The sequence below is a fragment of the Barbus barbus genome (genome assembly GCF_936440315.1).
Source record: "Barbus barbus genome assembly, chromosome: 37".
Classification (NCBI taxonomy): domain Eukaryota; kingdom Metazoa; phylum Chordata; class Actinopteri; order Cypriniformes; family Cyprinidae; genus Barbus; species Barbus barbus.
Genome location: NC_136715.1, coordinates 27755190 through 27782623, shown reverse-complemented (window position 1 = coordinate 27782623; position 27434 = coordinate 27755190). Strand labels below are relative to the sequence as shown.

Genomic DNA, 27434 nt, shown 5'->3' with positions numbered 1-27434 from the left:
TATTTTATTCTCTTATTTTTTCTACTTTTCTTCTACTTAATATTTGTATTCTATATAATTGCACTGTCCTTGGAGCGGACCTGACCTAATTTCACTGCTGGTTATACTCTGTATAATTGTGTATGTGACAAATAAAACTCTTGAATCTCTATTTTAACACACAATGAAAACCATATTAAATCTACTTCATTTATAATGAGCTTGACATGGTTTATTTCAGATCTGCACAGTACCTTGCTACATCTCTTGAGTGCAATGTTTATATATATATATATATAAAACTAATTGTATTAGTAGACTTAGGTAGGGTCGGTAGAATCAAAATAAAGTGTTAGCATACAGTATATTCAGCAGAAACACTACTAATAGTTACTTATCAACAGCTGTGTAAAGGGTGCCATCAAAATAATCAAACTGATATTATAAAAAAAAAAGTTTAAAGCAAATGTGTCATATTAAACATTCATTTCATCTGATATCTGATCTTATGGCTGTTTGAGAGAAAAATATATATATAGTATTGTTATTATTATTATTACTTATAAGTGGTCTTTATCTGCTTTAAGTAAAGTAACATAAGTAACGTGGCAAGATATGAGACTTATAATACATTATAACTATGAGAAATATAATTCATCGTACCTTAAGCAGATGGGTCGTGTTCAATGTGTTATAAATCATCATACTCTTATAAACTATAACCACAAATAAGTAACTATTATAATACATTAAAACTGTTCTTATGAATATTCATGAGATGATATGACATATTATAAAGTTATTTATAATGCATTATGCATTCATTATAATGCCTTAAGAATACCTTTATAATGTATTATAAATACGGGCTTCATAGACAGTGTTACCTATAATCGTATATGAGCAACAGAGAAATAATAGCTATTAGCTTCAAGCTACACAAGACAATTAATGAGATTGATACGACACTTTTACTTAAATGTCACTATCAGTCACCATTGTGCATTTGTAATAACTTCTGACTGCGATCCAGTGTGGATTTTGGTCAAATGATGAGGCAGAAATATATTGTTAGTAACACTTTAAAATAATTTTATGGGGAAGATACACAATAACTTCTGTGGGGCGTGAAAGTAGAGTAGTGTAACTAGTAGTGTAACTAGTAGTGTAGTCTGCTGTTGCCAGAAAGTAATAAGTAATTATATTACCTTTGGAAGGAGTAACTAGTAATGAGTAATAAATAACATTTTTTTGAGTAACGAGGCCAACACTGTTGTCTTCATTTTTTTCCTGTGCATGTCTCTTTCACAGCTTTCATATCAGTTTTTATGTCATTCATTGACTTAAAAGTGAGTGTTTTGGGACACTAATGCTCACAGTATTTCCTCCAGACACAAACTATACATACAAGAAAATAAATCATTGGAATAGGGAAGCATCTGTTGCTCAGAAATGAAAAACATTTTCCTCGGTTATGTATTCTATAGCACTTTGTACACACTTTAGTCCAAAGTTGTAGTATAGATGGTAATGTCACTTGAAGAAAAAACTGGAGTAAAAAGATTCTAAATAAATTCATGTAAATATACATATTTTTATTTTGCTTTCACCAAAAACAGCACAAGTCCTGCAATTAAACTGCAATATGCTTATTGTATCTGGAACATATGAACGATTACATTAGTCATATCAATTATGACAAAAGATCTAACTGATTAAATTTGAAACAGGAAATATAGATGCGTCTTTGTTCCCTCGTCTCACTACCAGCACTTACAAAACATACGTCACTTTTCAGAACAATCCCTTTTCCTTCTTAATGGTCTTCTGTTTCCACTGAGGCAGACTGTCAAACTCTTCTCTGGAGGTGCCAAGTATGGCCTGGAAATCTTCGTCAGAGAGATATCTCTAATATACCATGAAAAGGAGATAGAAAATGTATGAAAATGCTTTTAATCATATAAGAAGAGCTGTGTTAACTCGTGTGAGGGGACAGGAATTAGAATGTTTTATACAGCACCACACATTGCTTTCAACAAAGCAACACTACACTTTTATTCAAATGTATTCAAATATTTTAGTCAAATTTCTCATAACTCCCTTTCTGTGTCACGCTCCATTTGGTTGAGGCATGTGCAGTCTTTGAAGTATAACCAGCAATTTGTTTGGTATTAGGACTGTTTTGTGAAATGGTAATAAATCCTCCCATGACTCAGAATTTATAAGTGTTTAACACTTGCAGATTTTAAAAACACCCTTGTGTTAAACAGCACATGCACAGGTAGTGTGTGTGTTTCTTTAGAATGCAAGTTCACTTCTCTGTGCCATCTGAAATTTTCTTCTGAAGTTAATATTTTCTCAGGCTCCTATGTTTATGTTCAGTTATTTCACTTTAATGGGAATGAAAAGAACCTATTCACTGACATTAAAGTGAAACTACTGAACCCACACATAGGAGCCTGATGAAAATGCTCATTTTAGAAGATTTCAAAAAGCACGTTTGCATCTGAACTCTTCATTTACAAGCATGGATGCTTTTGTCTGAGCTGTCTAAATTGGTTATGTAACAAGACGTGTCCTTCAATGATTAATGTCAGACTGTGCAAATCTGACAAACTGCCTAGGAAAATGTTCCAAGAAAAAATCAATCTGAATGTCCTGATTTCCATGCGCAAAAGTTATGCTTACATTGAACCTTAATAGAGCAGGATCATTTACGTCAATTAATCAACATGGGCCATGCATGAAAATGTGATCGGCTCATAATTTGACAAGAAGATGTCAGGAAGGTCTGTATAGACTGCAGGTGGCAAATTTCTTGGGAACTCGATAAATCCAAATGACTACCAGATTTTCTTGGTGGACAACAGTACAATTTAGAGCAAAAGCAGCTTTTTCCCTACTTATAATAGGATAATCTTGTGTTGCTTGAATGCTTGATCAAGCTCCTGTAAACCAAAACATGAAGCTGTACGCACCTCTTTGTGTGCGGGGTCCACGTTCTCAGGCAGCTCTCCAGCCAGTTTGTTAATCAGCATTTCTGGTGCATATTGTGAGATGGTTTTACTCTCTGCACCATTGGATCCCTGTCATGAGAAATTACAATTTGATGCAAATCTTTTATGCAAATCAAGCAAATATTGACTGAAATGTGTATTATGTACAAGGGTACAAAGGATCATACAGAATCAACTTTAGTGGGCAATGTAATCTCTCCTAACTCCTCCTTCAGCTGCTCATAGGTTTTGCCACCCTAGTACAAGGATAAAAGCCGCATGTGAATTACAGCAAAATGAGTTTTGTTCATCAGCAGATAATGACTCCTTAAACAGTAGGCCTGTAAATCTCTTTTAGCATGGTTATACAATGCAAAGCCAACCTACGCTCCATTTTGTCGGGTCCCAGGCCATGAACCACCCAGTAAAGGTAGGAGGCTCAAAGCCCTGCTTCACCATTATCACAGGTGTGTCAGGGTCCCGGGATCCAGGATGAGTCCGCAGGTATTCCTGGCAAGTGTTCACAGATTCCTTACGCTCCACATCATTGGCTTCATTTCCAATCCAAAGAAAGACCTAGAAGAGCCGAAGGCTGCATTTAGGACTCTAATATTTAGGGTCAACACTTACATTGTTATGACAGCTGCTATATTGTTATTATTCGGCGATACTATTGTAGAAACATCGCTTTTCACCATTAAACTTTACATTTCATTACAGAGGAATAGAGTATAGTTGTAGTTCAAACTGTGCTGGTCTACCTGATCCCACGTGTCCAAAAGCATGATGTCGTCTTCTCTCAGATCATCCTGTGTGAACTGGGTTACCTCAGTGGCAATAAACTGGCCGGTCTTATTGGAGCATTCAAAAAGACGCGGTTGATGATCTAGAGTAACCTGCTGTAATCTTTAAGAAGACGTGACATCAGCAGCCAAGAATGAAGAACCTTTTCCCACATTCCCACAAAAGCTTTCACTGGGGGAGTACCTTTTCAGAAGCTACACCTTTGTACCATAAGGGGCTTTCGCACTACGCACTTCTAGGAACTTGAAGTAAGGAACAGGGACGTCTTAATTCACAGCATTTACAAACATCAACAACCGCTGAATGGAGGACGCAATGATCGGAGCTGTTTTTGTTGCCATGGGTTTCGTGATAATGGAAATATTATGTAAACGCAGTTTATGCAATTGAAAGAGTACGAAAATCTGACTAAATCTCCTATGACAATTTACAGTGTTATCACCAAGGCTGAGAAAAGAACACAACACTGCAGACAACAGGTAAATGCTGTTATGGTTGTTTTCATGGAGTAAATATTTTTACATGGCTTTTTTAAAAATGCCGGGTAGTTGGTGTTTCGTATGTATTTCACTGGTTTTTCACTGTATAGAACTGTTTTAGACCCTACTCTGAAGTAGAAGCTTATTTAGTTTCCCCGAACGTACTTCATAGAACTAAATGCGTTCCTAGTTACTGCGGTGCGAACACGCCAAAAAACAGGAACGTCCGCCAATAGTTCTAGGAACTATGAAAAGGTTCCTCCAGTGCGAAAGCCCCTATATCTACCCCTAAAGGGTGCATATTAGTACCTTAAAGGGGTCATTTACTGAGAAACCAAAATTCCCTTGATCTTTTGACATATAAGAGGTAATTGTACTATAAAACATCCTGTAAGTTTCAGAACTCAAAACTTTCTCGTTAGTCTAAAAACAGCTTATATTAAAACCAGTCAGCCAAAACACCTCTGCAGAAGATCAACGCCTGCTTCTACAGCTCTGCCTGTTTAGCCCCGCCCACCGATTCTACATTACTGTCTGTTTATGCTTGTAGTGTGAATAACAAGAGAGGCAAATGCGGGTGATAAAGATGCTCTGAAGACGAAAAGATGCTGCGCAGTGCCAAGCTGTGGAAAAATAATTTTACTTTGCTTTCCTTCTGATCCCAATGTTAGGAAAGAGTGGATGAACTTTATTTTGAATTAAATTCCAGACCGCATCAGTAAGAACTCAGTCCTTTGTTCACTTCATTTTACCGCAGATTCGTTTATAAACAAGGCACGATTCAACGTGGGATTTTCAGAAAGATTGAAACTAAAAGATCATATTGTGCTGACTATATTGGATGGATCAGACAGTGATGTTGCAATGTTTGCAAATAATTGTTTTATTATGTGATCGCTATTGCTTTGTCTGTAATTATAGGTCGTTTGATATGTACTGAGTGTTTATGCGTTTTTGACCTAAATCACAGCAGCGTCCATCTGAAGGACATAGGCTATCAAATACACACAACTGTTAGTTATATCATTATATCAGTGGGCGATTACTTTCAAGTCTACAATCCTCCACACCTAAACAAAGCGTTCTGATGAGGGGGTCAAAAACAGGACAGAAAATACCATATTACTAATAAATTATGTTTTTGATGTAAAAATCTTGATAACATTATAAGTAGACCTCAGAGAACAGAACAAAATAAAAAACACAGGCAGTTCATGACCCCTTTAATGATACATAGTAGTCCCTAACATAAGGGTACTGTCCCATCAACAGCTTTTGAACCATTTTCTGAGAATCTTGTAGCACAAATAAAGTTCAGTGTACCTTCTGTCGCTTGCATATGGTTCTTTTCCACCTAAGATTTCCCAGAACTCATTTGGCTCCTGTCCCTCAGCCATGATCTCCTCTGATGAGCCTCGACCAATAAAGGAGGCCACCTCCTTTGCCATGGCCCTTTCATCACCACTGGACCCCTGAGAGGTTGTATATAGAGCTTAGTACTGCTTTCCCAATAATGCCCATTATGAGGACAGTAGTGGCGGACACGCATGCTGTACTTGACAACTCTTATCCAATAAAATACTACCAATGTCACGAAAGTAGAAAGACTGCGTACTTTGCCATACCACAGGTAGATGCCATTCTGGCTTTTCAGGAGGAAGACATCATTGGAGTTGAGCGAGGCCACCAGAGCTGGCACCTCTATAGCTTTTGAATTGGTTGGGTGAGAGCCGCAGATCTGAAACAGGCGGACGGGCGGCTCCGGCTCCGGGGCGCTCTTTCTGGACGTCCCTCCCTGGGATGGAAACAAAGCAATATTTAAGCATTACAAAAACAGAACATTGATGCACGTTCGTAATAAAATCTTTAGCTCATAATGTCAGTGTCTTTCACATAAGGTAACAGGTTATTGTATGGCTGAGAAATGTATTACATTATGAACACATTGTAGCAATTTATAACTTTATCGCAGTTTCTAATGCAAAAGCAGCACATAATGTATCTGTGAAAAAAAAAAGTTTAAATGTAATATATTAATAGTAGTTTGTATTTTTTTAAGAGATTGCTGCATTAAAATAAATGTAGGTTTATTAGGCTACACAGTGAACACAAACATTTCCATCATAAAATTTGTGATTATGACCTTCTCTATCATTTTGAGTCGTTTTGTGTTCCACTGTTATTTATTTTGGTCACACTTTACTACCAATTCTCACTATTAATGAACTATTAACTATGACTTTTGCCTCAATAATCTCTTAATTTGCTGCTTATTAATAGTTAGTAAGGTAGTTGTTAAGTTTAGGTATGGGGTGGATCAAGATATCTAAAATACAGTCATGCAGAATAAAATATTAATATGTGCTTTATAAGTACCAAAAAACAGCCAGTATGCTAGCATGCTAATAAACAATGAGTCAATAATGAGAACTGGTCCCTAAACTAAAGTGTTACCTTTATTTTATTACTATTTTTTTAAGTTGCTGGTTTTAAGCTATTCATTCATTCATTCATTCATTCATTCATTCATGAATCTGCTAAATAAGCTATTTCATATTGCTGTTTACATGCTATAAAGCATATTCCAAAAGCAAGCTTTTTCACATAACATAAATCATAAAATCCTGTAGTCTCTCTTCTCTGCGGTTTAAAATAAAAAATAAAATAGGCTCAGGGAGAATGTGTCTGCATTTTTTAAAAATGGTTTTGGTTTTTTGGATGTTTATATTGAACACTAAATTAGGACAGAACGCAAGGGAAAAAATCCTCTTTATTAATCTGAAATGAAGTTGATTGGGTTGTGTCATTGCAACAGAATTAAGTGTTCCGCTTTCTGCAGCAAATTAATCAATAGAAGTCAACCAGTGAATTTTACACAGAATGTGACTGGTGTATTAAGAGCATTTCTTTGAAAATTAAAAAAGAAAAGGATAGAAGTTGAGCACAGAACCATGAACCTCCTGCCAAATGAATGTTTAATCAGAATCAGAATGAGCTTTATTTCCAGGTATACGAGGAATTTGTTTTAGTGACAGAAGCTCCACAGTGCAACAGAATGACAAGACAAGACACAGATAATAAAAAGAAGCTATAAAAAAACAGATCACTAACCAAATGAAAATCTCTACTTAAAACAAGGAATGTGCTACCTCGAAGATAACCATCTTGCCCCTGAAGATGGCCATGAAGTGCCGTGGTTCCTTCCCCATGGACACTCTCACTTGAACAGGCTGACCTCCATACTGCTGGTCCAGAGTCACAGACTGATACGCACAGGCCGTCACCTCGTCCTGAGACGCATGACGTCCCTGCCAGCGAAACAGATCAGCCTCATTATTACATGTCATTCATCGCTCCTCTTCACTGAGAAGATCAGTTGTGTTAAGAATTAAAGCTAACTGAGTTCACCAGTATTGTAGATTCAACAGTTGTACGGGTGTCAAAAGAGAAAATAACATTTGTTGCTTTAATAAGTAAGGCAATAACAAATGTTCTGGCAGAGCGACACAAAAGTAAAAATATTCTGTAGATGTTTGTTTAAAGGGCCACATATTTGTCTAGAGCTGTTGTAAACGGTGCTTGATCTGTGCAGATTTCTCTCCTGATTCAGACCAGAACACTTTTTCACTAAAGCACTAAAACTACATTTTCAGATATAAGTGTCCCTGGAGCACAAAAGCAGTCTGAAGTCGCTGGGGTATATTTGTAGCAATAGACAACATTACATTGTATGGATCACAATTATACATATATCTTTTATCCCAAAAATCATTAGGATATTAAGAAAAGATCATGTTCCATGAAGATATTTTGTAAATTTCCTACCGTAAATATATCTAAACTTCATTTTTGATTAGTAATATGCATTGCTAAGAACTTCATTTGAACAACTTTAAAGGAGATTTTCTCAATATTTAGATTTTTTTGCTCCCTCAGATTCCAGATTTTCTAATAGTTGTATCTCAGACAAATATTGTCCTATCATAACAAACCATACATCAATGGAAAGATTATTTATTCAGCTTTCAGATAATGTAGAAATCTGACACTTATGACTGGTTTTGTGGTCCAGGGTCACATATGTTTATGGTGCATTATCATATAACCGGGATTCGTTTATGCTATTTTTGTTTTATGGGTTTATAATTACATTGTGTTAACATCACATGATGTGACATTATACTTTCTCATATGCTCATATGACTTTTTTGGTCATAAAATGATCAACGATTATTAGCGCCATAAAACTCTCTTCTACATAGATAAAAGAAATATGTCACTTTACCTTCCACATGTAAAGAATGTAGCTGTTCCTGCCATTAACATCATAGCTGTACAGAATCAGATAGCAGTCGCCTCCATAGAAGTATCCATGCATTTCAGGCTCCACCTCCACCATCTCCAAATTCTCAATGCGCCACACCTGAGGATGGAGAAGTCTTTAGAGATGACATTGACTGATGACTTTTTTCATGCATGTTTTTTTTATCCATTTTCTCTCAATTATTGCTATGTTATCTCAATTATCTCTATGTTTATATTACATCCTGTTTGAAGATACGTGGTGTTTTTTTAGTTTTGTTTTTTACGTCTGCATCAGTAACATAACTTTTTAATAGTAATCTCCTCCTTACCTGCTTTTGTCCACTGCCATCATCCACCAAGCGCTCCTGTGCTGCAACATCAGGCATCACATGCATCCTAGTGGCATCAAACTTCTCTTGAGTGACATCAGCTAATTAATGAAAGAATAGAGCAAAGCTTATGGACCAGCATGCAGTCATTCATATTCTGTTCATCATCACAGCTATCTAAAATCAGCATCATGGATACAGCTACAGGAGCTACTGTAAAAACAAGCCTCACAATGGTCACCAAATATAACAACTTCACACTTCTCTACAAAATACATTTGGTGACTTTCAGCTGAAAAAACAGTACAAAAGCAGTACAAAAGGCATACGTCTCAAAGTAAGCATGGTGTCAGACACGTACCCACTCTCCCTACAGTGTGTGTCCGGCCCAGACCTGCTGTCTGCTCTCTGACAGTCCAGCTCTTGAAGAGTTGTTTGAAGAGAGCCGATTCTCCTCCGTCACTGATAGCCTCCACTTTAGTGGTGAGTGGATAACCCTTCATTTTAATGAACTCCTGTAGAATTAATTACATTAGTCATTTGTAAATAAATCAAACATTAATTCAAGTCTTATCATGATGACATCTGATAAAAACATCACAAGTAATCCACACCACTCCAGTCCATCAGTTAACAGTCCAAAATTCATAATAATGCTTCCTCCAGTGAAAACGTTCATCTCCTGTTGTCTCTCACATCAAAATCCAGCCACATATTTGTCTAGAGCTGTTGTAAACAGTGCTTGATCTGTGCAGATTTCTCTCCTGATTCAGACCAGAACACCTTTTCACTGGAGGAAGTGTTATTATGGATTATGGACTCAGATTTTAGCTGGAGCAGCGATTTAAAAAGTCTTGTTTCTTACAAACACCACTAGTGGTTAAACATCCAGGTTGTAGGCCTGCAAAGTTGTCTAAACTGTCAGTATTATGCAGCACACAGGTCATTAAACATTATAGTAATAAAGGGAAAATCACTCTCCTCCAGTAGCAGCTATTATAACAGAAATGGAAATGATAAAAAATAGGAACTCACCAGAGCCCTGGTCATTGCTGCTTGTCTCTCTGCTTTGTTGGCTGTCTTTCCCTTCCATACAAATATTGACATTCCCCCCTGGTCCAAAATGTAGCAGTCCTAAAATAAATATAAATGAATCAATGAATGGCTGAATGACTGACTGAATGACTGACTGAATGACTGAATGAATGGCTGACTGAATGACTGAATGAATGACTGAATGACTGAATGAATGACTGACTGAATGACTGAATGACTGACTGAATGACTGAATGAATGACTGAATGACTGAATGAATGACTCAATGACTGACTGAATGACTGAATGAATGACTGAATGACTGACTGAATGACTGAATGACTGACTGAATGACTGAATGAATGACTGAATGACTGAATGAATGACTGACTGAATGACTGAATGAATGACTGAATGACTGAATGACTGAATGAATGGCTGAATGACTGGCTGAATGACTGAATGAATGACTGAATGACTGAATGAATGACTGACTGAATGACTGAATGACTGAATGACTGACTGAATGACTGAATGACTGAATGACTGACTGAATGAATGACTGAATGACTGAATGAATGACTGACTGAATGACTGAATGACTGACTGACTGACTGAATTAATGACTGAATTAATGACTGACTGAATGACTGACTGAATGACTGACTGAATGACTGAATGACTGACTGAATGAATGCTGAATGACTGAATGAATGACTGACTGAATGAATGACTGAATGGCTGACTGACTGACTGAATGAATGACTGAATGACTGAATGAATGAATGACTGACTGAATGACTGAATGACTGACTGACTGACTGACTGAATGAATGACTGAATGAATGACTGAATGAATGAATGACTGACTGACTGAATGAATGAATGACTGACTGAATGAATGACTGAATGACTGACTGACTGAATGACTGACTGACTGAATGACTGACTGACTGACTGACTGACTGAATGAATGAATGACTGAATGAATGAATGACTGACTGAATGACTGACTGAATGACTGACTGAATGACTGAATGACTGACTGAATGACTGAATGACTGACTGAATGACTGAATGACTGTCTGAATGAATGACTGAATGACTGAATGAATGACTGACTGAATGACTGACTGACTGACTGAATGAATGACTGAATTAATGACTGACTGAATGACTGACTGAATGACTGACTGAATGACTGAATGACTGACTGAATGAATGAATGAATGACTGAATGAATGAATGACTGACTGAATGAATGACTGAATGACTGACTGACTGACTGAATGAATGACCGAATGACTGAATGAATGACTGACTGAATGACTGAATGACTGACTGACTGACTGACTGACTGACTGACTGACTGAATGACTGAATGACTGACTGAATGACTGACTGAATGACTGACTGAATGACTGAATGACTGACTGACTGACTGACTGAATGACTGACTGAATGACTGACTGAATGACTGACTGACTGAATGACTGAATGAATGACTGAATGACTGAATGAATGACTGAATGACTGACTGAATGACTGACTGACTGACTGACTGACTGACTGACTGAATGAATGACTGAATGACTGAATGACTGACTGAGTGACTGAATGACTGACTGAATGACTGCATGACTGACTGACTGACTGAATGAATGAATGAATGACTGACTGACTGACTGACTGAATGAATGACTGCCTGAATGAATGACTGACTGAATGAATGACTGAATGAATGACTGACTGAATGAATGGCTGACTGACTGACTGACTGAATGAATGACTGAATGACTGACTGACTGACTGACTGAATGAATGAATGACTGACTGAATGAATGAATGACTGACTGACTGACTGAATGAATGACTGAATGAATGAATGACTGAATGACTGAATGACTGAATGAATGACTGACTGACTGACTGACTGACTGAATGAATGACTGAATGACTGAATGACTGAATGACTGAATGACTGACTGAATGACTGAATGACTGAATGACTGACTGAATGACTGAATGACTGACTGAATGAATGACTGACTGAATGACCGAATGACTGACTGACTGACTGAATGAATGACTGAATTAATGACTGACTGAATGACTGACTGAATGACTGACTGGATGACTGAATGACTGACTGAATGAATGAATGAATGACTGAATGAATGAATGAATGACTGACTGAATGAATGACTGAATGACTGACTGACTGACTGACTGAATGAATGACCGAATGACTGAATGAATGACTGACTGAATGACTGAATGGCTGACTGACTGACTGACTGACTGACTGAATGACTGAATGACTGACTGAATGACTGACTGAATGACTGACTGAATGACTGAATGACTGACTGAATGACTGACTGACTGACTGACTGAATGACTGACTGAATGACTGACTGAATGACTGACTGAATGACTGACTGACTGAATGACTGAATGAATGACTGAATGACTGAATGAATGACTGAATGACTGACTGAATGACTGACTGACTGACTGACTGACTGAATGAATGACTGAATGACTGAATGACTGACTGAGTGACTGAATGACTGACTGAATGACTGACTGACTGACTGAATGAATGAATGAATGAATGACTGACTGACTGACTGACTGACTGAATGAATGACTGCCTGAATGAATGACTGACTGAATGAATGACTGAATGAATGACTGACTGAATGAATGGCTGACTGACTGACTGACTGAATGAATGACTGAATGACTGACTGACTGACTGAATGAATGAATGAATGACTGACTGAATGAATGAATGAATGACTGACTGACTGAATGAATGACTGAATGAATGACTGAATGACTGAATGAATGACTGAATGACTGAATGAATGACTGACTGACTGACTGACTGACTGAATGAATGACTGAATGACTGAATGACTGACTGAATGACTGAATGACTGACTGAATGACTGAATGACTGAATGACTGACTGACTGACTGACTGAATGAATGAATGAATGAATGAATGAATGACTGACTGACTGAATGAATGAATGACTGAATGAATGACTGACTGAATGAATGACTGACTGAATGAATGACTGAATGACTGACTGAATGAATGAATGACTGACTGACTGACTGACTGACTGAATGAATGACTGAATGAATGACTGACTGACTGACTGACTGAATGAATGACTGACTGAATGAATGAATGACTGAATGACTGACTGAATGAATGAATGACTGACTGACTGAATGAATGACTGACTGAATGAATGAATGACTGACTGACTAACTGACTGACTGACTGACTGAATGAATGACTGAATGAATGACTGAATGAATGACTGAATGACTGACTGACTGACTGACTGAATGAATGAATGACTGAATGGATGACTGACTGAATGAATGACTGACTGACTGAATGAATGAATGAATGAATGAATGACTGACTGAATGACTGACTGAATGAATGACTGACTGACTGACTGACTGAATGAATGACTGAATGAATGAATGACTGACTGAATGAATGAATGACTGACTGAATGAATGACTGAATGACTGACTGACTGAATGACTGAATGACTGACTGACTGACTGACTGAATGACTGACTGAATGAATGAATGACTGACTGACTGAATGAATGACTGAATGAATGACTGAATGAATGACTGAATGACTGACTGACTGACTGACTGAATGAATGAATGAATGACTGAATGAATGACTGACTGAATGACTGACTGACTGACTGACTGACTGACTGAATGAATGAATGACTGACTGAATGAATGACTGACTGACTGACTGACTGAATGAATGACTGAATGAATGAATGACTGACTGAATGAATGACTGACTGAATGAATGACTGAATGACTGAATGAATGGCTGAATGACTGGCTGAATGACTGAATGAATGACTGAATGACTGAATGAATGACTGACTGAATGACTGAATGACTGAATGACTGACTGAATGACTGAATGACTGAATGACTGACTGAATGAATGACTGAATGACTGAATGAATGACTGACTGAATGACTGAATGACTGACTGACTGACTGAATTAATGACTGAATTAATGACTGACTGAATGACTGACTGAATGAATGACTGAATGACTGAATGAATGACTGACTGAATGAATGACTGAATGGCTGACTGACTGACTGAATGAATGACTGAATGACTGAATGAATGACTGACTGAATGACTGAATGACTGACTGACTGACTGACTGACTGACTGACTGACTGACTGACTGAATGAATGAATGAATGACTGAATGAATGACTGACTGAATGACTGACTGAATGACTGACTGAATGACTGAATGACTGACTGAATGACTGAATGACTGACTGAATGACTGAATGACTGACTGAATGAATGACTGAATGACTGAATGAATGACTGACTGAATGACTGAATGACTGACTGACTGACTGAATGAATGACTGAATTAATGACTGACTGAATGACTGACTGAATGACTGACTGAATGACTGAATGACTGACTGAATGAATGAATGAATGACTGAATGAATGAATGACTGACTGAATGAATGACTGAATGACTGACTGACTGACTGAATGAATGACTGACTGAATGACTGAATGACTGACTGACTGACTGACTGACTGACTGAATGAATGACTGACTGAATGACTGACTGAATGACTGACTGAATGACTGAATGACTGACTGAATGACTGACTGAATGACTGACTGAATGACTGACTGAATGACTGACTGACTGAATGACTGAATGAATGACTGAATGACTGAATGAATGACTGAATGACTGACTGAATGACTGACTGACTGACTGACTGAATGAATGACTGAATGACTGACTGACTGACTGAATGAATGAATGACTGACTGACTGACTGACTGACTGACTGAATGAATGACTGCCTGAATGAATGACTGACTGAATGAATGACTGAATGAATGACTGACTGAATGGCTGACTGACTGACTGACTGAATGAATGACTGAATGACTGACTGACTGAATGACTGACTGACTGAATGACTGACTGAATGACTGACTGACTGACTGAATGACTGAATGAATGACTGAATGACTGAATGAATGACTGAATGACTGACTGAATGACTGACTGACTGACTGACTGACTGAATGAACGACTGAATGACTGACTGAATGACTGAATGACTGACTGAATGACTGAATGACTGAATGACTGACTGACTGACTGACTGAATGAATGAATGAATGAATGAATGAATGAATGACTGACTGAATGAATGAATGACTGAATGAATGACTGACTGAATGAATGACTGACTGAATGAATGACTGAATGACTGACTGAATGAATGAATGACTGACTGACTGACTGACTGAATGAATGACTGAATGAATGAATGACTGACTGACTGACTGACTGAATGAATGAATGACTGACTGAATGAATGACTGAATGACTGACTGAATGAATGAATGACTGACTGACTGAATGAATGACTGAATGAATGACTGACTGAATGAATGACTGACTGACTGACTGAATGAATGAATGAATGACTGACTGAATGAATGACTGAATGAATGACTGAATGAATGAATGACTGAATGACTGACTGACTGAATGAATGAATGACTGAATGGATGACTGACTGAATGAATGACTGACTGACTGACTGACTGACTGACTGACTGAATGAATGAATGAATGACTGACTGAATGAATGACTGACTGAATGAATGACTGACTGACTGACTGACTGAATGAATGACTGAATGAATGAATGACTGACTGAATGAATGAATGACTGACTGAATGAATGACTGAATGACTGACTGACTGACTGAATGACTGACTGACTGAATGACTGACTGACTGACTGAATGACTGACTGAATGAATGAATGACTGACTGACTGAATGAATGACTGAATGAATGACTGAATGAATGAATGACTGAATGACTGACTGACTGACTGACTGAATGAATGAATGACTGAATGAATGACTGACTGAATGAATGACTGACTGACTGACTGACTGACTGACTGAATGAATGAATGACTGACTGAATGAATGACTGACTGAATGAATGACTGACTGACTGACTGACTGACTGACTGACTGAATGAATGACTGAATGAATGAATGACTGACTGAATGAATGACTGACTGAATGAATGACTGAATGACTGACTGACTGAATGACTGACTGACTGAATGACTGACTGACTGACTGAATGACTGAATGACTGAATGACTGACTGACTGACTGACTGACTGACTGACTGAATGAATGACTGACTGACTGACTGACTGACTGAATGACTGACTGACTGAATGACTGACTGAATGACTGACTGACTGAATGACTGAATGAATGACTGACTGAATGAATGACTGAATGACTGACTGACTGACTGAATGAATGAATGCCCCATTTTCCATTAACTGAAATACTACTAAATAACATATTATTTATTCGTATTATATTTATATACACAACATAAGTTATATTAAAACGTGTTGCAAATGCAGTAATCAGAGTCAGAAACGTTGTGCATTTGTCACATTCTGTTATTGTTTGTTTTTTTTCAACTTGTTCCTACTTATCTTCAGTTGTCATGATTATTCATTGTTACTAATCAGAGCACACCTGAGTTTGTTTGCCTGTATATTTAAGCCTTTCAGTTCTTTCTGTTCATTGTCTGGTGTTGGTTGTGTTTTAATACACAATGTTACTTTGCTACTCATCTTTTGCGTGGTTTACTTAAAGTCCTTCTCTTTGTCATCCTTTGTGGATCAGATTGTGACAGCATTAGCGTACTCCTTTTGATTTTTTTTTCTGACATATGATATATATTTATAATAATATGATTTTTTTTATATTTATATACAAATATATTTTATATCTTTATATTTATCAGTTTAGTGTGCCACCGTAGTGACATGTGATTCTATGACATGTCTATGATTCTATGACATGTGAACTATGATTCTCAGAGGCAAGTGCTTAGATGCCTTCCACAATTTTTATGTGAATTTATTAATTTGTGGTAATGGATTTTAAGGTAATGAATTTAGTTTGTAATTAACTCACATGCAAATATTATGTCTCAAAGGGTCTGTGATTGCTGTACAAACCTGTTTTCATCAAAAGGTTTCTATACTTTAGAAATTTTTGTGAACTTACTTTCTGAACAACAAATTAAATACAAATGAATACACTAACATGAAAGTAAATATTTGGTCAAATGATGATTTGGATTGACTTGTAATGGTCTAATGGGAGTAAACATTATAAGAGAGGATTAATTTTACACAAATGACCACTTACATCATGATTCAGCATGTCCTGTGTGAGTGGACTGGTTGCAATCTCTGTGATGTTCATAGTTCCATTAGCGTCTGACACGCTGCAAAGTCCAAGGTTTGTTAGAGGACTGCTAGACATTCTAACTAGTGAACATTAAGTGAACTGATTAGTAAGCTGACAGCACTTACTGATAGAGGGTGAGCTTAGACATTTGTTCCCGGTCAGTAATTTCATCAGGAGTCCCGCTGGGCAGTTTAGAGGGCCGTTCACCCAAAATGCTCACCATTAATTCCATTACTGATGGGGAGTTTGCCTCTGCATCCCCCTCAATCACACCGATTTCTGTCCGACCCCCTCTCTCACGATCCCTGATGTCCTTGGCTAGCATCATACCCTTACAGTAAACAAGGAGCAGCATAACATTACGGTCTAAAAGAACCTAAAACTTTATTTTCGCTCATGTAGCTCATTACCTTCAGACGTTCTTGTTTGTTGCTTTCAGGGCCATTCCACTGGATAATGGTCTTGCCAAGATCCAGCAGAAAGACACTCCCAGTGTCAAAGCTGTTCCAGCTCATTTCCACCTGCAAATTGGCCAGTGCATTCGATCATGTGCATCTTGAAAATCACATTAGGGACCATTTTGGTACCTGTGGTACTAGAAGACACCTGGTAATACTTAAAAGGATAGTTCGCACAAAAATGTAGATTCCGTTCATCTTTGGAAAACAAATGAAGATATTTTTAATTAAATATGTAGATATGTGAATAAAATAAAATAAAATAAATCTGTTCATCATATAAAGCCATCAAATCTCTCCAGAAAATTGGGACTAAACCGCTCAACTAATATGGATTGGTTTTACGATCTCTTTATGAACTCTTTGGAGAATCAAAGTGGTAGACGCATGGACTGTCAGTGGAAGGGCAGAAATCTCTCAGATTCCTCTAAAAATATTTTCATTTGTATTCTGAAGGTGATCGAAATTCCTACGAGTTTGGAACGACGATGATGATAGAATTCTAATTTTTGGGTGAACTATCCCTTTAAGACGAACAGTTTGCTCACCTCTGTGCCAGTCACTTTCCTTTTTCCTTTCACATGCAGCAGTCTCTGAATGTTATAAGTGTTTGTCTCCACATGGTTCATTCCCGTTGACACCCCTCCTGACTTATAACTAAGGATGTATAAAGACATATGCTTGACACTTTCTGTCATCTTCATGGACAAAACAAACTCAAATTTGTGACTATAAGAAGTAGCAGGGCCATTTCTATCTACAGTATGAGTGGCCACTTAGGGGCCCCAAGACACCAGGGGGCCCTGTAAAGCAAAGCCTTTTTTACTTAGATGCGCATGAGTTAAAACCCTGATATACTCTCTTCAAACAAACGTTTGAAGTGTCTGAGCAGCGGTACACTGATTGGATTAATATGTGCTTCCCTCTCAATGAAAAAATACATTTATAAATAAACAAACAACAAAATTGACATCGGTGAGAATAGAGAGGTTAAAAAGCATCTGATTATACAGATATGGATATGTTTGCACTATGTAACACCCCGCCAGCAGAGGGAGCCCTCGTCCGAGTAATGACTGTTAGCACTCCCCCTGCTTCCTCTGCAACTACTTCCTGTTTGGTGGCCATATTAAGCTGGCCACCACATGGCTTCCTCTCGAGGTAATGCCAGTTTATCCTGCCTTACTAAGTGTTTGTATCTTTATTCTATTGCCACGTGCATGACCTGTTTTCTGTTTGCTTCGACTTCTCTTTTGGATTATCCCTTTTGCCTATTTGGACTGCCTTACTGTGTCTTTGACCTCACCGCCTGTTTTGCTATCTCTGAGTTTTGCTTTGTTTGACTGTTTTAATAAACATCCGCATATGGATTCTGCCTCGGTTTCTGCCTCACCTTCCTTACAGAATCCAGCAGAAGTTTCTCAGCTCCAAGTGGAGTTCGCTTATCAGAGTGAACTGTTGAAAAACTACCAAGAGCAGTTCAACAAACTACAGTCAGCAAATGATCATTTGACCCACTATATTCGGCCACACCATCGACGGTAAGACTGGCGTTGCCAGACAAGTTTGATGGCTCTGCAGGATAGTGTCGTGGTTTTATTCGTCAAGCCCACATTTATGTTGAAAGCCAGAGAGATCAGTTTCAATCTGAAGAAAGTAAATGCACATTTCTGATGTCACTGTTATCTGGCAGAGCGATCGATTGGGCTGTAGCGGTTTGGGAGACGGATTCACGGTTTTGTTCCTCATTTGTATATTTCCCACAACAACTCAGAGAGGTGTTTGAATATCCTGAGGGGGGCAAGGATATTTCCACTCAATTGTAACACATGTCTCAGGGCAGCCGCACCGCTGCAGATTTCGCCATCGAATTTAGAACACTCGCCGTTCAAAGTGAATGGAATGATGTTTCTCTGAAGGCTGTTTTCAAACAAAGTTTGAACCTCGAGCTTCAGACTGAAATAGCCTGCAAGGGTGAAGATTTAACATTTTATGAGTTTGTTACTATGATTATCAAGATTGATAATCTGAGGAAATCTAAGGGAAGAGGAAATCTGCTCGTCTGCTTCACTCAAACTTCCTCACCCCACCAACCATCCACCAAGAGCCAAATAGGCTATGCACACCTCGACGCTGCAAACGTAATCTGTGTTTTTAATGCAGTGAAACAGGCCACCATAACGTAGAGTGCCCACACAAAGCAAGAAGATCCACCAGTACTAACAGCCAGATGAGTGTTGATCAATTTTCTCTTCAAATTTCAAAATCGTTTTTGATTCCTTTTTCACATTCCAACAATGTGACAGTGAAGTTCCGCTATCCACTTCCTCTGGTTCCTGTTGCCCTGGAACAACTTTGTGAAGCTAAGATCTAAACCAGGTAAAACTTGAGAAGCGCTTATAATCTAATCCGGATTCTCGTTTGGCTCTGTTCGAAGGCGGTCGCATTTTTCTTCCCTCCCTCCCTCCTGAACTTCCCTGCTTGCTCTCTAGTATTGTCCTGTCCTTCTTAAGAGACTCTCGCTGCACTATTTACAAAACCGAAATTATGGATCTGATCAACTGGTCTCTCAACGCAATTGACACCATCTTCTCCACTAGGAAAGCGGGATCTGGAGAACCGGAATGTCCCGCTGGGACGTTTGCTGCTGGCTACACGATGGACGCATGGGAGAGATGGCGGGTCGTGTGTCTGGCGGCTCTCTCTCCGTGGAGGACATTGAAGACATCTTCTTATTCGGAACAATGATAACTGGGTTTCTGCTATTTGGATTAGGCGTTGCCCTAAATTATCAGAAAATTAAGGAGACGGGACTGGCTATCCAAAACCTCTCAAGGCTGCCCGTCATGATGGAGTCTGTAGGCAGAGCGGTACCGCAATATGGGTTCGATCACGGCTAGGCTCTCGGCTTTGGAAAGGAAAATTGATGGACAAGGAGATCAGAATGGACAATGAGAATAGCTGTGAAACTGGAAGACAGCTGTTCGCCCAAAAACAAAACAATCTTATCTCTTTCCGGCTTCCCACAACAGAACGGCTTGGCAAGGCCGCTCTGGTATCAACTCTCCGGTGAATACTGCAGGGAGACGCTCTTTCTTCCATTCCCTCCCCCTATCAAAACACCTTGTTATTGTCGGGCGCTTGTGCTCTGTCCAAGGTCGTTTCCATGGCAATTGCTATGTCGCATCACAACCTGCGAACTGAGTCGACTGGTTTGGAGTGCTGGCGAAACGGATTTCAAGGCATACGAACTCACATGAACTTACACATACACACACTCATACACCTCCCTACCCCCATCCCACGCCTTCGTCGCTTCATCCTGTCAGGTGATAACGGGTCCGTGTGTTTGCGCTGAATGGCTGCTGGCCGGATGGCTGTTTCGTCTGAACTAGGATTACTATGCAAGTTATGTTCCTGTGTTGACTGTGCTCCATGCTGAGGTTTTTGTCTGTTCTCACACTGCACTCTCGTTCAGGAACGTAGTGTGAGGACAATTTTTTTCTCCTCTCTTTCCTCATGTTATGCTGTATTTCTTCTTCATTGCATTTCGTTGCCTTGTACCTACATGTGCAATGACAATAAATTGAATCCAATCCAATCTAATCCAATCAAGGAAGGTGATGAGTGGAAGACTGCATTTCTTACCACCAGCGGTCTCTATGAGTATCTGGTGATGCCGTTTGGGCTAGCCAATGTCCCAGCTGTATTCCAGTCATTAACGTGATCTTCAAGAACATTTTGAACCATTATGTTAATGCCTACATTGACAATATTTTGATATACTCCAAGTCGGAAGCTGATCACATCGAACATGTCTGAACCATCCTTTCTCGTCTCCTTAAGCACCAACTCTATGTGAAAGCTGAAAAATGTGAGTTCCATGTCCAGAACACCACATTCTTGGGATATCACATAAGTCATCAAGGTGAAGAGATGGACACTTCCAAGATCCAGGCAGTCACTGAATGGCCCCAACCATCCACAATCATGGAATTTAAAAGATTTGGCTTTGCCAACTTCTACCGGCGTTTCATTAGAAACTACAGCACGATTGCCTCCCCTTTGACGTCCCTTCTGAAAGAGAAACCATCCAAGTTAAAGTGGACGAACGAAGCCACCAGCGCTTTCACAAAACTCAAGTCAAGTTTCACTTCGGCACCTATCCTGAAACACCCTGACCTTAACCTCCCATTTTTAGTGGAAGTGGATGCATCAGACTGTGGGATTGGGGCAGTACTCTCACAGCGTCATGGTCAACTTGCTAAATTGTATCCTTGTGCATACTTTTAAAGAAAACTCACTTCTGGCGAAAGAAACTAGAATGTTGGTAATAAGGAGTTACAGTCCATGAAAGCTGCGATAGAGGAGTGGAGACACTGGTTGGAGGGAGCCATCCATCAATTCCAGGTGATCACCGATCACAGGGATCTTGAGTATGTGAAAAGTGCCAAGAGACTAAACCCACGCCAGGCCAGATGGTCACTGTTCTTTTCAAGGTTTCAATTTACTGTCAATTTACTTACATATCGCCCAGGAAGTAAGAATAGCAAGGAGTACGCCCTCTCCAGATGCCATGATCCTCCCCTCCAAGATCATTCTCCTGGACCCATTCTTCCTCCTTCTGTAATTATCGCTCCTGTGAACTGGGACATCATGGAGGAAATCCAAAAAGTCACGCAGCAAGATCTTCCGCCCGCTATGTGTCCCCCGAACAAACAATATGTCCCCCAGGAGCTACGACAACGGGTCATGCAATGGGTTCATACCTCCATCAACTCTGGTCATCCAGGTATCTCACGCACCACCAAATAAATCCGCAACGCTTTCTGGTGGCCAACAATGAATAGAGATGTAACTGATTACGTGAAAGCTTGCCAAGTTTGCGTGCAGTCTAAGATCCCCAAGGAACTGCCATCCGGTCTTCTGCAACCACTACCGATCCCTCAACGTCCTTGGTCCCATCTGTCAATCGACTTTGTTACTGATCTCCCACCATCCAAAGATTTCATAACAATCCTAGTCATCATTGACAGATTCTCCAAGTCCTGCCGCCTTATTCCTCTCAAAGGTCTGCCCACAGCCATGGACATGGCACAAGCTCTATTCCACCAAGTTTTTAGAATCTATGGTTTACCTATATCGTCTCTGAATGGGGGACTCAATTCACCTCTCGGGTATGGAAGGCTTTTTGCCAACACTTAGACATCAATGTGAGTCTGACGTTGGGATATCACCCTCAGTCAAACGGTCAAGTCAAGAGACTCAATCAAGAGATCGGTAGATCTCCTGAGAACCTACTCCCGCCGGGAACAGAACCGGTGGGCAAAATTCTTACAATGGGCGGAATACGCTCAAAACTCCCTAACCCATGCCTCTACATGACTCACCCCATTCCAGTGCATGCTGGGATATCAATCCCCTTTGTTCCCCATGGTCTGGTGAACCCTCCTCCGTTCCAGCGGTCGATGATTGGATATGTCGTAGTGAGAGGGTGTGGGACAGCGCTCATGTTCATCTTCAAAGAGCTGTACGAGTGCAAGAACTCCAGGCCAACCGAGGACAGCGCCCACATCCTCCCTACCAACCGGGACAGAGGGACAGACTCTCTACGAGGGACATCAAGCTATGTCTGCCGAGTAGGAAGCTCTGCCCAAGGTATGTTGGCCCATTCAAAATTTTAAAACAGATAAATGAGGTCACATATCAGCTTGAGCTACCTTCTAACTACCACATCTCTCCATTTCATGTCTTGCTCCTCAAACTGGTCCACCCGAATGCCGACCCCTATGCTGAGCACCAAGAGCCACCGCCTCCACTGGACATTGACGGATCACCCGCCTACAAGGTGAACATACTGCTGGACTCGAGGCGTAAAGAGTGGATTCCAATACCTGGTGGACTGGGAGGGCTACGGACCTGAGGAGAGATCATGGATACCTGCTTCTGATATTCTGGACCCCTCACTCATAGAGGAATTTCATCGAGCCAGGCCCAACCGTCCAGCGCCATGACCAAGGGGACGTCCACGCTGAGCGCCAGGAGTTGCTCCTAGAGGGGGGGTTCTGTAACACCCTGCCAACAGAGGGAGCCCTCGCCCGAGTATTGACTGTTAGCACTCCCCCTGCTTCCTCTGCAACTACTTCCTGTTTGGTGGCCATATTAAGCTGGCCACCACATGGCTTCCTTGCGCGGTAATGCCAGTTTATCCTGCCTTACTAAGCGTTTGTATCTCTAGCGTTTGTATGTATTCTATTGCCACGTGAATGACCTGTTTTCTGTTTGCTTCGACTTCTCTTTTGGATTATCCCTTTTGCCTATTTGTCTGGTTGGACTGCCTTACTGTGTCTTTGACCTCACCGCCTGTTTTGATAACTCTGAGTTTTGCTTTGGACTGTTTTAATAAACATCTGCACATGGATTCTGCCTCGGCTTCTGCCTGACCTTCCTTACACCCTAGTTCTGCACTCCAGTGTGTGTTCATGCTTTTACTTGTGTCTGACCTTGATAGACTTGTGTGAAGAAATTAAACTATAATATTTAACTATTATCAAATTCTCATGAACCAATGGCAATTTAACAGCTGGTGCAAAGCTTGTGCTGACTAATGGTTTCAAACCTGACAGTTAAACAATTATAGGGGGTCCATAAAAAGTACTGATATCACAACTTTCAATTGGGTAACACCTAGAAATTATTATGAAATTTTGCCACTTGTAGAAGTATTTTTTATGTATTTATATTTTGTCATGTCAATTCATTATGTTTGTTGTTTTGCAATTTTATTAGTTTACATCCACTGTTGTTATTTTTGGTCTAGCTTGCACAAGTTTTATTTATTTTATCAATTATTTTGCTCAATTATAATTAGAGCTGAGACATGTTTTTGCCTGGTGAGATGTGGACTGCAGTTTTCAGATGCTTACATTATTCCCTGCTTGAAATAGCCACAGAAGATGCTGGACTCATGGTGCTGCACCTCGCGATACTGAATAGGTGAGGAGCCCAGGAACTCATCCAGCTGAATGGCATATACAGCAGCAGCTCCCTGTTCATCCAGTGTCGACATGGAGCCTACCCAGTAATGAATGTCATAGTATGCAGATTTGCCAGCTTTGCGTGTCTGCATATGAATGAAAGACATAGCATGTAAAACACGAGGCTTGGTTATATGATGTCTATGCACCAATAGTTGTCTAACAGGAAACTGTTAGGTTAGGCTGAAGGGCTAAGGCGAGAACAATGGGCTTGTTATTAGAATTCAAAAATAAAACAAATAACACCACAAAAAGCTCACACGGCATGGACATGGCAACACCTCACATAGAAACATCCACAATCAACGGGAACAGGACAGAGAATACAGGGAGGGCAATTAGGATGCTAACGAGGGAGAACAGAGAGAGTGCAATATATTATCTGCAACACCGAAAAAGACAGAAACATCACACGACAACACAGAACAGACAGTGGCCAGGATACCCTCACTAAAGAAACAACAAGGAGGGAAGGGAGTAGAGCCAAGCCGAGGACAGCTCTGTAGGATCCGGAACCCAGGTGGAAGACCGGGGAGGGATGGGAGGGTTGAGCCGCTGAGGATCTGGTGCTCAGGGAGCCTGATGGACTCACAAAGACAAGACAGAGCTCTGCCACCAAACTGAGAGGAAACTCAACAGAGCTGAGATAGAACCCTGACAGAAACCACATGCAATTTGATCTTTTCCCAGCAGAACATAGTCACATAGGTTTCAGAAAGGTTTTTCTGACTTACTGAGAGCAATAAATAGCAGTCACTTTCATAAAAATGCCCATGAAATTTTTCCAGCACCAAAACAAGTTCCATTTTCTGAAAGAAGAAGGAAAAAAAAAACTGTTAAATTTCTTTGAAAACAGCTTGACAGCCTGTCCAAAATCTTTGTTTAATACAGTACAAATGTTACTCTCCAGATTACTATTCACAAGCAATCACTGCTGTACAGTCCAGCTGTGCACTTCACAATGGAAGCAGAGAAGCTTCTGTGTTTGGTGTTACATCCTCATGTTGCTCCTTTTTTATATACAGCAAATTCCCATTTATAGTAGTACTGTATACAGTTTTTGTATGCTGCAGCAACCAGCACTGTACAATTACAGTCAGTCTGTAACTCTGCATTGACTGATTTGATTGTATTGCTATTCTCAAAGCTTATTAGCATAATGTACTTTTTTGAAAAAAAAAAGAATTTCACTAGCCATTCTTTTGGAAAGGAGACCTTGGAATGCTGGAACCGAAATAAAATTAAATAAAATAAAATAAAATAAAAAATAAAATAAAGATCATGACTTTCTACAGTTATTTTTATTGCAGGGCATACAGTTAGGGTTAGGTTAGGATAGGCTCATATTTGATTGTATAATTTAATAGCTGTTTTCATACTTGTTAAGATTTGATAGCAGTATTATTTGGCCATACAAACATAAAACAAATGCATAATGTACAGGGCTGCATTTCCCAGAAGCATCATAAGCCTAAGTAGATCGTAGGCCTGTTGCCACCAATGGTCTCTACAATCAACTTACCTTACGATGCATTTGAGAAATGCAGCCCAGATTGTTTCATTTGCTGTATGACTACTTTTTTTCTGCATAACCTTTGGCCATGGTTTGTAGTCCTATGACTCATGAGACACAGACAAACCCTTTCACAGAATTTACACGGTAAGTGCCATCCACACAATTCAAATCAAATCTGATCATTTCACAAAGGTCTGTTATTTAGTTTTCTTACAGCTGAATGTGTTAACAAAGTTATGTCATTAATTGCAATTTAAATTTTTTTAAATTTGAATTTTTATTTAATTGATTTTTTTATTGATAACCCTAATTATATTATTAAAACATTAAAATGTCAAACCAATCTTGAAATCAAGCAAAAAGCCCCCAAAACAGGTTCAGTGTAATTATTTTGAAACATCTTCACACTAACATTTGCATGTTTTGCATACGGTACATCCAATTATTAATGCAATAGTTGGCTTGTATTCTTGTATATTACATGGAATGTAAAAAATGTCCAAAATACTTCGATTAATAGATGCTCCTCTCAGTGAAGAAAGCTGAAATGGGACAGCAGCTCTTTAGCTCATCAGACATGCACCTGTCGTATTTCATGTTTTATAGAGAGCATCTCAATCATGTGTTTCTTCAACAGATTTTAATAATGTGTTTCACCATCAGCTTCTTGTTTCAGCATCTATTGCTGAGAGAATCAAACCTACCTCGATTCTCCAAATGAGTATCCCTGGAGAGTGTGTGATGGCTCTGAATGTGTGTTGCATGATTCAGCGCTGCGCACCAGACTAAAAACCAAGACAGAAAAGGGTGCACTGCGATATTAGCCTTAATTCAGCATCATTATATTACGCTCCTTTCATGCTTAATAAGTAACTGGCAGTATTTTATAGGTTTTATTACCTTTAGATAAATGTAAAGTAGTTTTATTAACAGCATACTGTTAAAGCAGCTTTAATTGGAACAAAACAAAAGTGTTACCTTGACGTCCAAACAGTGATTTCGAAGAGCTTTAGAGATGATTCTCCTCAGACGGATAAAGGCTGATGTGTAAGTCCAGCCAGAGACAAGTGAACAAGTCCAGGACTGTCTCTGATGGTAACGAGGCACAGAGC

At 39.4% G+C, this 27434-nt stretch overlaps 1 protein-coding gene across 1 annotated transcript; it reads right to left on the bottom strand.

The window, feature by feature from the left end:
- Positions 1 to 1544: 1544 nt before the first annotated feature.
- On the bottom strand, positions 1545 to 27434 carry LOC306856823 (advillin-like). Its single transcript, XM_079396308.1, has 20 exons — positions 27301 to 27434; positions 27027 to 27107; positions 25541 to 25615; positions 24696 to 24892; positions 18318 to 18426; positions 17722 to 17832; positions 17437 to 17642; positions 17270 to 17348; positions 9928 to 10026; positions 9254 to 9407; positions 8893 to 8993; positions 8544 to 8681; positions 7408 to 7566; positions 5874 to 6053; positions 5582 to 5730; positions 3737 to 3881; positions 3363 to 3551; positions 3164 to 3232; positions 2958 to 3065; positions 1545 to 1887 (listed from the first exon to the last, which is right to left on the bottom strand). Exons 2-20 carry the CDS (start codon positions 27084 to 27086, stop codon positions 1774 to 1776), a joined length of 2442 nt encoding a protein of 813 aa, XP_079252434.1. The 5' UTR covers positions 27087 to 27107; positions 27301 to 27434; the 3' UTR covers positions 1545 to 1773.

What these genes read in the sequence shown, in the direction of transcription:
- LOC306856823 (XM_079396308.1), bottom strand. Translation starts at nt 27,086, where the DNA reads ATGCAACACACATTCAGAGCCATCACACACTCTCCAGGGATACTCATT. An exon ending in CCATATGCAAGCGACAGAAG is followed by an intron (nt 3,882 to 5,581) that starts GTACACTGAACT and finishes GTCTTCTTAAAG; the next exon opens with ATTACAGCAGGTTACTCTAG. An exon ending in TTTTGGACACGTGGGATCAG is followed by an intron (nt 3,552 to 3,736) that starts GTAGACCAGCAC and finishes CGGCTCTTCTAG; the next exon opens with GTCTTTCTTTGGATTGGAAA.